This window comes from Egretta garzetta, unplaced genomic scaffold (assembly GCF_000687185.1).
Source record: "Egretta garzetta isolate BGI_Z169 unplaced genomic scaffold, ASM68718v1 scaffold782, whole genome shotgun sequence".
In the NCBI taxonomy this organism is placed as follows: domain Eukaryota; kingdom Metazoa; phylum Chordata; class Aves; order Pelecaniformes; family Ardeidae; genus Egretta; species Egretta garzetta.
Window position 1 is genome coordinate 603,419 of NW_009258785.1, and position 12,238 is coordinate 615,656.

General features: G+C 37.6%; 1 protein-coding gene across 1 annotated transcript in view; it reads left to right on the forward strand.

Annotated features, from left to right (window-relative positions):
* Positions 1-11,297, forward strand: part of CRY1 (cryptochrome circadian regulator 1) — a 17,347-nt gene extending 6,050 nt beyond the window's left edge. The window contains exons 4-13 of the mRNA XM_035889192.1: positions 803-891; positions 1,488-1,628; positions 1,728-2,039; positions 4,541-4,692; positions 4,790-4,992; positions 5,772-5,873; positions 7,134-7,226; positions 8,405-8,476; positions 8,572-8,679; positions 10,654-11,297. Of these exons, the coding sequence (XP_035745085.1) occupies positions 803-891; positions 1,488-1,628; positions 1,728-2,039; positions 4,541-4,692; positions 4,790-4,992; positions 5,772-5,873; positions 7,134-7,226; positions 8,405-8,476; positions 8,572-8,675 (1,268 nt within the window). The 3' untranslated portion in view covers positions 8,676-8,679; positions 10,654-11,297. The remainder of the gene's footprint in view (positions 1-802; positions 892-1,487; positions 1,629-1,727; positions 2,040-4,540; positions 4,693-4,789; positions 4,993-5,771; positions 5,874-7,133; positions 7,227-8,404; positions 8,477-8,571; positions 8,680-10,653) is intronic.
* Positions 11,298-12,238: the final 941 nt, after the last annotated feature.

Genomic DNA, 12,238 nt, shown 5'->3' on the forward strand with positions numbered 1-12,238 from the left:
TACAAGCAAATGTGGTATGACCTCCAAATTGCTAACAAAAGGGTCTGGACAGGCTTTGGCTAAGCTCTGGCTGCTCTGTCTAGTCCATTTCAACTCTCATACAACAGACCTTGCTTTTAAAGCTTTTTTAAGAAGAGAAGATCTCACTATACAGTGGTTAAACTATAGGCAAACATGTTATATCATGCACCTGGTGAACAGCCCTGGGGGAGGTGTGGAAGAAATCCTATACCTTCTCACCATCTTTCTTTTGCAGCTGAAGTATGTGTTTATCATCAAATTGACAATCATCCCCATCTGTTACTTAAGTCAAGGTCAAGGAAAGCTAGAAATATTCTGAAGACAGCACTCATGCTTTTAACTTAATGGAAGAAGTTGTTAGACGTTCTGTAAATTACAATAGCAATTGTTGCTTCTCAGTAGTAATTAAAAAAAAAAGTTGTGGTTTTGGGATAGCCCATATATTATAGGGCCAAGAACTTGAAAATAATTTCAAAAATGATAAAGGTCACTTTGTGCAAAAAACCAAAAATGGAACTGAAGTAAGACCATTCAGCATGTAAAACTTGTAGTGTAAATTAATGTAAAAGTAAAAATTGGATTTTGATGCAAGTCAGAGGTATTGAATATGCTTTGATAAGACTTGGTTGCATACTGTTTTAAGACTTGTACTTTGCCATGTGTCCAATTTAGAGTTATTCTTAAGATACAGTAAAATGTAGTCAAGTATCCATATGCCAGAATTTTGTTGCCCTACAGTATAAGCAAACAAGGAATTTCCTTGTTTCAATTTGTTTTTCAGGTTTTGACACAGATGGTCTACCTTCTGCAGTATGGCCAGGGGGAGAAACTGAAGCTCTCACAAGACTGGAAAGACATTTGGAACGAAAGGTCTGTTTCAAATTATTGCAAATATGACATATCTGGGAAACACAGTTGCTCTTTGCAATGGAACATAAAAGGAATTGGGCAAAGATTTTAAAAAAAATCAAAACCACAAACTTGAACTCAAGGCCTTGATATAATGCTACAAATCAAGTTGTTGTTTCTTAGTTTTAAAAGATGGTAGCAGGTTGTCTTCTAATTTGAATTTTAGAGAAAGTCTGTTATACTACTTTCTACTAAAAAAAATTAATTATTTTTTCTTTGGAGATAATTTTACTTCAAACATACTTTTTGTAACTTTGACGGGGAATTCCTCTAAAAGCTAACATATTGCTAGTTGTCTAGGCTTCCTCTGTATTTAAAAGCAAGGGATAAGTAGTTCTGGAAGACAGTTCATGCCTTCTGCATTGAGGTGAATTATCTCGTAGAGATTCCGCTGATTCGAGAGGAACCCCTGGGTATCACGGGTAACGTGATCATTTGTCCAGTGTCTGGATTCAGTTACAGACAGTGCGTGATTTCCCCCTTTATGTTTACAAGTTGTTACCTAGTCTGTAGTCTGATATTGCTGTGTGGGTTTTGGTGTTTGTGTTTTTTTTAAGGCTTGGGTAGCAAACTTTGAAAGACCACGAATGAATGCCAATTCCCTTCTGGCAAGCCCTACAGGGCTTAGTCCCTACCTCCGCTTTGGCTGTTTGTCCTGTCGTCTCTTTTATTTCAAGTTAACGGATCTGTACAAAAAGGTATGATTTCTACATAGTCAGCTACACGTTCCTAGATGCCGTGATTTTTTCCCTGCTACTTCTCCTAATAAAATGTTTTCCTTTAATGATGATCTTCAGGTAAAAAAGAACAGCTCCCCTCCCCTCTCCCTCTATGGCCAGCTGTTATGGCGTGAGTTTTTCTACACAGCGGCGACTAACAATCCACGGTTTGATAAAATGGAGGGGAATCCTATCTGTGTTCAAATTCCATGGGATAAGAATCCTGAGGCTTTGGCCAAGTGGGCAGAAGGCAGGACAGGTTTTCCTTGGATTGATGCAATTATGACACAGCTTCGTCAAGAAGGTTGGATTCACCATTTAGCCCGGCATGCTGTAGCATGCTTTTTGACTCGAGGTGACCTCTGGATTAGCTGGGAAGAAGGGATGAAGGTATTGTTTCTTATTCTTGAATTTCTTAAAGTGCTTCTTAAAGTGCCTCTTAAAGTTTCAGATAGTCATTCTAGAATCGTTGTTACCGTGTGGTGTAAGTTGAATTTTAAACCTTGAACTGTGGCCAGAATTAAATCAGTTCTGATAAACCAGTGGTGCTGAAGCTTTGCCTGTTGAATGCCCCTTTTACTGGAATATTAGAGTGTTTCTTGCAGACAGAATAGGTCTGCAGTACTTTCAAATTTGAGATTTTTTCCTAAATCTTGGCAAATAAACATGGGTTACTCTTGTAGTTGAAATTTCTTTCCAGTCATACTGTGTGAACAGTTTCTGTTCACATCTTGCATCTGCTTCTCTGCAAAGGGACAGCACCACAGGAATTAAAGGGAGAAAACTAAAGGCTGAGAATGTGCTTTCAGCAATTTCTGTCCCTTCGCCCCGCATTAGAAGTGTGAGTATGGGCAACAGGATTTGGCTGAAGTTTCAGTGCAATTAATTTCTATGCAAGTATCCAAGAGATGCTGAAGTTGAAATTACAAATGTCAGGCTTTGGAAGGAAACATTGGAATAATTTAATCTCAGCCTTTGAATCAGTTTTACGTTTTTAGAAGGATAGCACATCTTTTACTGAGCAGTGGTAAAAAAATATTTTTAATTGATTATTTTTGAAATCTAAAAAAGAATTCACTTGCCATCAGGATTGTGACCCCATATTTATATATGTATATAATTTTACAAAATTTCACCTTTCTTAACAAATCCTTTGTAAGCAAACACCTTTCATTTAAAAAAAAAAAAAAATTGACTTGGTTACACAACAACATAAGCTGCTTTAGGAATTTTCCTTCTGCAGTTCATAGATAAAGACATGGAAGATGCATGTACGTAGGTAACTCAGCCGAGTGACAAAGCTGTATATTACAGGTAAACGCCAACTTGTTCTTTCTTTGAAATAATACAGGTATATGGAGGGCCCAGACTTGTGCAGTGGAAGGATGTTTAATTCATAATTCATAGCTAGCAAAAGTTAATCTGACCTTCCGTGGTGATGTTATTTCCAAAGTCTTACTACATGGCAGCATCTAGTGGAAGAGTTGTGTGCTAACACTTAATGTTCATCTGAAGATCTTGTTATGTTACCAGTCACTTTCTATTTCAAATGTTTTTCAAAAATGTTTTAAGATTTTTAAGATAAATCTTATTTTTTCAGAACTAACTTTTTTTTTCCCCAAATAGTTGCAGAGCCTTAGGCAAAGATACTTTTGTAACACCTATTCAGTGTCTGCTGTAGAATGAATGCCTTACTGAATGGGGACGGAGGGGGGGGAGAGAGATCCTTGTTTAATGGTATTACCTTATTAGACTTTATATTGGAATAGTATTAGCTGAAGTTGGGTGGCGGTAGTAAGATGTTGAGTTTTAGTGTCTTAGCATGAAAAAAGATGATGGTTCGTTTGGAAATGATGCAAGTTTGAAAGGAAAATCAGAACTTGCGAAAATATGTATTAAATAAGCATCTGTTTTGAAAACTACTTCTCAGTGCACTTGTTTTATAAAAGGTACTTGAATGTTCTTCTTCAGAGAATAAGGCTTTTCTTTATTTCTTGTTAGCCTGTATTGCTAGTGATCTGACTGAGCAGAGAAACTTCTTTTTATACAAGTTAGTATTGTCTGTATTAATCGTTAAAAAACAATCAATGCTGGAAAGTTGAATATTTCACAATATTGAGTTCTAGCTTTAAAGTAAACCCCTCATAAATCTTCAATTTCCTTGTGGGCTATTTTTAATATAATAGGGGGAACAATTACCAGAGAATACTTTTTTGTCTTCAGACCAGAGTTTATGATCCCACCATTCTTCAGGATGCTTGGAGGTTCATGTATCTCCAGGAATTTGTGTGCATCCTCCAAACGGTGATCTATTAGATTAACTGTTGGCCTTCAAGAATACAACTTCTGAATGTTTGTGCTACCCTGAAACTCCTGAATTCTACTCTTGGGACTCCTTGCATAGTGAAAGGTGCTGTGCAAGTTGAGGTACTCAGACTGACAGTTTGAGTTTGGAATGTGCTTTACATGTTCCCTGTTTTCTGGAAGTTTGCAAAGCTTAGTCGGTTGTAATGTGATGAAGCAACTCTTTTGAAATCAACAAATGCCACTTGCAAGCAGTCAAGCTCCAGCCATCCTTCCAGGTTTTATTTTTTAAGAATGTATTTATGCAAGAATGTGTAATTTTTTGGTTGTCGCTTTGTCTACAAAGTTTTCTACAGGGTAAAAGCCAAACAGGCTATCACACTTTCATTCTTGGGTTTGGCATTTAGGTAAGTATTTGCAATTGCGTACTGAGCATTCTGTGAATGTTACCACGTAAGAAAGAGCGTTGCTATGTTGAAGAGCTGAGTTCCCTCTGCTGAAATCAAACTCAAAAAAAGTTCCTGGAAAAAGTAGGTGTCTTGAAGGTGTGCTGTGTTCAGGCTAACTTGTTGCTCTAATTTATTAAGGTCTTTGAAGAGCTCTTACTCGACGCAGACTGGAGCGTGAATGCTGGAAGCTGGATGTGGCTGTCCTGTAGTTCCTTCTTTCAGCAGTTTTTTCACTGCTACTGTCCAGTGGGTTTTGGTAGAAGAACTGACCCAAATGGGGATTATATCAGGTAACTCCCAATGCGGAAACTGCAGTGATTCATGGATGTTGCTTTTAAACTGTCAAGTGGTTTTATACTTAAAATGACCCTTTTGGTTTTTTTTAAGACGTTATTTGCCAATACTTAGAGGTTTCCCTGCAAAATACATCTATGATCCTTGGAATGCCCCAGAGAGCGTGCAGAAGGCTGCAAAATGTATTATAGGAGTTAATTATCCCAAACCAATGGTAAATCATGCAGAGGCAAGCCGTCTGAATATTGAGAGGATGAAACAAATCTACCAGCAGCTTTCACGATACAGAGGACTGGGTATGGTTATCGGCTTTATTTATTTGATAACTTCTATCATTTTCTAGCAATTAATAATTTTGTCCCATAGCCGTGGTAATCAGGTGTGAGCTCAGTGTGATGACCAGGGTTGTGTATCCAAATGAATGAAGAAAATGCTGGATATAATAACCAAGAAAGAGAAGAAAGCTCGAGTGGAGTGCCTCTTTCCAAATCTTACCCACTTTTTTCTGTGGGTTTTTGGAAGTTTTTCGGTCAAACTGGGTCTTCTGTATATTCTGATACTCTTGTACAGATAGGTTTTAATACCAGTGATTAGAATATGAATGTGGTTCATAACTTCAGCTATACTGTATCTGCACTTGCAAATGCTGTTGCTCAAATATTGAGACCAGTGCAACCTCTGGTAGCATTCATCCCAGTTAGGAAAGACTGTCCCTTGTGTTCCGAGAGGTAAACCACGTGCGCTTGTGTTGCTCAGGAAGCTGTAAGCAGTCAGTATGTTCAGGTACTGGATATTGAATCAGGATGCGTTGCACTTCAATGCAACATAGCAAATATGCGTAACTAATGAATATTGGAAAAGTTGTGCAGAATATTGTGTAAAAAATGCCTGTTAAGTAGTTGTGAACCTAAATTACTTGGCAAGAGCCCAGAAGTAGGCAAGATAGATGGTCTCCTGTTATAAAGGTAAACCACTGAGAGTGAGGGTGGAGAATTGGCTATCATGAGGAAAAAACCACTTAATCTTTTTTTTTGCTGTGTTTCTTTATGGCTATATATTTCATTTTGTTGCTTAGGTCTTCTTGCAACAGTGCCTTCTAATCCAAACGGAAATGGAAATGGTGGCCTAATGGGCTATTCACCAGGAGAAAGCATTTCTGGTTGTGGTAGTACAGGAGGTCAGTCAAATTCTTTCAATACATAGATAATTAGAACTGAACTACATAAACTTCTTTTATAATGGCCTTGGCATTGCATACTATAAGAAAGAGCTATTTTCACAAGACAGTTTTCAGTGCAAATCACAAACGCTTCCATATTTATTCACTAACTTTGGTAGTATTTGTATAAAGACATCTTTAGATTTTTTTTTAATCTCAAACCTGTAAGAATTTTTTTAACCTGTTTTTTTTCCCCTAAAAATTACTTACTAACATGTATCCATTCAATTTCAGAAGCTTTTGAATGTGTTTTTCTTCCAGAAGTCTACAAGCATCCTGGTATTTGTAATAAGGAGTGATTTGTGAATTTTCAAGTCAGAACTGTTAATTAAGTTTTCTAATGCTAGCATTAGATTGCTTACTGGAATTTAATTCTCCCATAATGTCAAGAGTAATATGGTGGACAGTGTCTGAATATAGAATTTATCATACAGTTTTGATGAAAACTACTTCAGACTATTAACATTCTTGTTGTAACATATAAAGACTTGCATTAACTAGTTACTAACAAACCTCAGTATTAATTTAACATTGTATAAAACCGTGGTGCTTCAGCATCTTGAATACTATGGACTGGTCATTGTAAAAGGATACAGCAGAACTGGAAATTTACTGGCTTTGTGTTGTCCTTAGGCTTTAGTCAAGGTTAGAAGCCAACTGCAGAGGAAGATGGACCTTATTGTTCTCAGCCACTACAGTTCCTCTCAAAGAATTAAAGTCTAGACTCCTTACAGCTGGGTGCTTGAGCTTTTATTTCTTTTAAGTTCAGAGATTTAGAAGACAGGAAGGGCTTAGTTTTAAAAAATTAACATTATCTGTGTTCTTTTCTCCTTAAAGTGTATACATACATACTTCAGTGTATACCTGTATTTAGACTTTCCACATCAGACACACATCCATTTTGTAGGAGGTTACTGTGTATTCGTCTGAATTTGCAAGTTTGAATTTGTAAAGATGAAAGCATTAGAGCTTTGGCTTTGGACCTGTTCTGGGATGGTTTCAAAAAAAAAAAAAAAAGCCACAATCAAAGTCTATCTCTCAAAGGGAGAAAAATCCCAACACTTTAAAATTCCAGAACTGGAATTGTATCTTCAGTCTCTTTCCTGCCTGTCCAGGAGCTCAACTGGGAACTGGTGATGGTCATACAGTCGTTCAGCAAAATTCCAGAACTGGAATTGTATCTTCAGTTATGTTTAAGTCTCTTTCCTGCCTGTCCAGGAGCTCAGCTGGGAACTGGTGATGGTCATACAGTCGTTCAGCCATGTGCTCTGGGAGACTCTCATACAGGAGGAAGTGGAATTCAGCAGCAAGGTATTACGGCAGTGCCTGTCTGTAGAGGATCTCCATATCCTTGCAACTATGGAAAAACAGACAGAACATCAAAATAACCTGGATATATTTTTTTTGTGTGTGTGTGACAGCTGCTGTCTATGACTTGAACTGGCCTTGTTTCTGTTCTTGAAACATAAGAATTATTTCTTAGAACTTGCTTGTCTTGTTTATCCCTAAAATGATAATCTAGAACAGTATTTGTATGTTTTGAGTGGGAGGGACCACAAGTGTTAATAAACAAAAATTAATAAACATTATCCTAGGTTGCTTTAGATGAAAGATACTGAAAGAAAGAAGTTCACTTTGTGTATTTGATAACAAAATTTGCATGTTATCTTTCCCTGATTTCACTATTGCTCTTTCCATGTATAATAAATTTCCACAGTTTTGTGTGAATATTCTCATATTGTGGAGGCAAATTTTTATCACTTTATACAGAAACTTAAGCAGTAACTCGTGATAGACCAAAGTTGCAGTCAAATTTAGCACAACCATTTCTTGCTTTGCAGTCTTAACAGACTGTGTGTTTACTGGTCATGAAAGACTGTAATCTGTGTTTTGTTTAAGCATCCAGAAAATGGGTTCATAAATGATTCCATAAATGGAACACCACAACTGTTCAGAATAAGAAACCTTGCTTTTGCTCATTTGCTCTGTTTATGCAGAGCGCTCTGTGTCAAGGTTGCCAGTGGATAGTTTATGTGAACTAGAAAATGGTTTGCATCTTTAAGTGACTTCTTAATTTTTTTTTTCCACAGTTTAGTCATGCTAAGGATTCACCAGTATTGCTATAAAAGAATAATAAAAAGGATAAGGAGACTTGGCGGGACAAATGTTAAAATTTATAACAACTTAAGTGTTTGGATGTATAAGCATTCTGCTTGTTGGAAATATAACACCTAAATATTTACACACTTAATACTGTGCACTGTGCATATGTAAGTGCTCACATATTTAACTGCTGTAGACTGCCATGAGGCTTTTTTTTTTTTTTTGCATAAGAACTCTTCTGCATTCAGGATGCTTTCTGGCAGGATTCTTCTTGATGGAAAATAAATCAATTGGCTCCTTTTTGTTGTTGTAAAGAATGTAATTGTGCACTTGCTTGCAGTTCTACATTTTATTTGTTATAATAAATATCTACTGTATCTGAACAGGTTACTGTCAAGCAAGTAGTATCTTACACTATGCTCATGGAGACAATCAGCAATCACACTTATTGCAAGCAGGTAATTTAAAGAACAACAAAAAAACCAAAATGCTTTTCCTGAATATATAAAGGTGCGATAGAGTCTTAATGTAAATCCTGGTTTTAAATTATCAGGAAGAACGGCCCTTGGTACTGGAATTAGTGCAGGGAAACGCCCAAATCCAGAAGAAGAAACTCAGAGCGTTGGACCGAAAGTCCAGCGACAGAGCACAAATTAAACTGGTAAGAGCTCAGACACCTTAAAGTTACCCTGTTCATGAGTAAATTCCTGTACAGATTTTGTGTCTATGATAACATTTATGTCACTGCAATGCAAAGGATCCTAAATTATTGCGGTAAGTATTTCAGTTCCAGGTACTGTAGAAAGGAACAATATAAAATGCTGGCTCTAGAGAGTTTGTGAAGTATGAAATAGGAAGTAGTTCTAAAAATAGAACCAGACCGAAGATTATCAGACAGAGATGGAGGTGTTAATGGAAGGGAGGTGGTTTCATATGCATTAGCAGAGCTGCTTATGTTACTTCAGTTGCTCCTGCATCTCACCTTAAGCTGTGCCAGCAGCACTGTGTGTCTGAATGTATGGTGACCTGAACCAGAAGACTAACACAACTTAAAAGGAAAGGCTCAGGGCTGGGATTAGAGTTTTAGACATAAAGTGGACTAAGCAGAACACGTTTTAGAAAGAGACTGCAGAACACCTGCAAAATGTTGATGTAGTTATTGCATGCAAAGATGTAGGGACAAGCCAAGATTTGAAGACCTGAGCATTGGTTATTGGTCTGTAACCTAAGCAGGATGCTCAGATTGCCAAAGTTTGTCAAGGAAAGCTGTGGTGAAAAGTGCTTGAACTTGGGGAAGGAGGCATTGCTAGATGCACACAAACAGGTGTGAAAATGCAGAGAGAAGCAGTAAATTGGAGAAGGAGTTTGACTTGTGTGAAATCATCAACATAGAGAAGATAACTGGATTTTGTGTTTTGGATAAAGTTACGTAGGAACAGGATAGAGAAAAGAGAAGGCCCTTCCCCCAGTGAGCTTGATCTGAGAGGAATAAAGAAGATAACTGAAAGACAAGTTAAAGAGTTAATTACTTGGGAGGAAAATCAAAGAACAGAGAGCCCTCTGAAACAAGAGGGGACAAGATTTCAAGACTAGAAGTGTGGCCGCATAAATTAAAGGCGACTGAGATGTCATTCCATCCTTCTCTTTTAAAAAAACCAAGTTGAGGTTGGTCATTATGGAGTTTGAAGAGTAAGTAAAAATAGCACATAGGTGAGATAATAGCACACGGAGAGACTTTGATGGAACTGGAAGATAGGGATTCCATACAGCGAGTATAGAAGATGCGTTCAGCATCTCTAGAGATAAAAAGGGAAATTCAATCCACTTCATTTGGATTTGACAGCAAGATCTTATTTTGCTTGTTACGTGGTGTCAGCACTTTGACAAAGTTAATGCAGTGTGTTATGAACAACTGTGTTGTACTGATCTGATTCGGTGAAGAACCACAGCGTTGTTTCCATAATGCCTGTCACTTCAAGTGAGCAGAGACCTTAGCGATTGATGCGCCTGCTGTTTTCTCACGTACTGGAAGCACCGTAAGCTGTGCTTCTGTGTTCTCAGACTGGTACTCGGATGGGCCTGAGCAGAACATAATTCCAAGAGAGTCCATGTTTCAGTAGCTGTCTAATCCTTAGTACGTGTAGATTTCACCCAGCATCCATGTTTTGTATTGCAGAATTCCGTAGGTGCTCGTGTCTGTAGAACAAGTGCCTGCAGAGCGAACGCCTGGTTCCTGTCTAAGCTCTCTTTCAATAGAGAGACAGGTTGGAGGGGTTTCTAGTTTGGCAGAGAAGACTAATTTTGTTAGGGGTGTTCAAAGCATCTTGCAAAAGAATCATAGTCAAAAAATCAGCCAGGATCATGCTCAAAAACACTGCTGGCAAAGGATGTGCACCTTCTGCGTAGCACTAAAGTACAGAGGATGTTTGGTTTCTCTTTTCTTTTATTCTCCCTTCCCCTTTTGGCCTCTTAAGGAGTAAGAAATTGAGTGTTTGGGCCAGTACAAATGGGGACAGGGCTTCCTGCACTGAGAAGAGGGGGGGAAAGAATATTGGTCCCCTGAATTGTTTCTGCCTTCTTCAAAGACTCACAACGAACTGCTTTAAAAATAATTTCTTTTTCTTTTTTCTTGCAGCATCATTGGAGGAGAAGATACTACTCAAAGAACACACAGGACAAAATTCTTGCTACTCTTTATTGGAACTAAAGTGTTGTGAGAGTACTTGTACTAAACCAACATACTTTTTCATAAATTATTTTCAATTCTTCTCGGTTGTTGTAAACAAGTCCAATTTTTTGAATGCATTATTTCTAACTGGCATTTCTATGGTTTTTAACTTTTTAATGACTTTCACAAAGGGCAAATTGAGTTTTGTATATAAAGTATTTGGTGAAGAATTTGCTAACTTAATGTAAATACAAACATTCATGATTAGCGATAGACCCATCAATATATTTTTGATAATCTTTCATGTATATGGTGGTAGGAAAAGCCGTAGTGATGTTACGTAAAATGGATGGACATAGAAGGATTTGAAGTTTTAAAATTGTTATTATTTTTAGATTCCAGAACTTGACTTCTGTATGATCAACTTCATATTTTCATAATGTAAGTGCTTAGGACTGTGTTTAATCAAATACAGTAGAGTTGTAACCTCTATTAATCGCATCTGTACATAAGTCAATGCCAATTTTTTGTCGAGTTGTAAAATTTTCGTGTATATGTCCAGTCCTTGTATTTCCCAGTTGCCTTGTTCAGTAATGACATACCTTGTTAATAAAAGAAAATTGTATATATAGACATACATGTCTGTCTTTTGTGTACACTATTGCTCTGGTACGTATTTCCAAACAAAACTGTATGAGGAAAAAAGAAGGGAAATGTAATTTTTAAACTTAATCTGAAAGCCATGAACAGTGAACTCTATGACGTTTCACTTCAAGTTTCATGATACTGAAGCCAAATGCTATCCAAATTGTTCAGGCCTTGTTGTTGAAATTGCATGCATGTGTCTGTTCTTACCATTAAATACACCAGTGTATTTATTAAGCGTTTCTTCAAAACCTAAGAGGTTTTCTGCTATAACTGCAATTTGCTTGATAGCCTGGTAGTCTTTCCTGCACTGCAGCTAATTCGCTGCTCTTTGAGGATGTTGATTTCTAAAAGCGCATCGGGTTCGCTGGCCACGCAGTTGACACTCTCTCAAACGTTTAGAGAAGTTGTATCTAAATGTTTTCTCAGACCACTAAGGTCTCTGAAGAAGCAGCAGTCTGAATTACTGCATGTTAGATATAACTAGGGCAGTTACCTACTTCAGTGGGTGCACAAATTAATTATTGTGTGGGAGGAGTTAATTACAGTGTTCTTGGTGTCACATGCGTGACTTCCAGTCATGGGGCCCTTCTGTGTCTTGGTTTCAAATGCAGACCAGATTTATGGGTTGACAAGATACGCAGCAGGGCACTTGCTGCGGAATGAACTGCTGCAGTTCTGCCTGTTCCTGGATTTTAGATGGTACTATTTAATGTAAATACCTCCGTGTACTGATCTGGATACAATAGCAAAATCAAAAGTTGCTACTAAGGGAATACAGAGGCAGAGAATCTTTGACTGATCTTGAAGGAAAAAAAAAAATAACAGTGAGAACGGAGAAGCAGATGCTAAGTATTTTCCACGAATCGGTCCCAGTAGAGTGGAGAGGTTTCCTAGGGACATACAT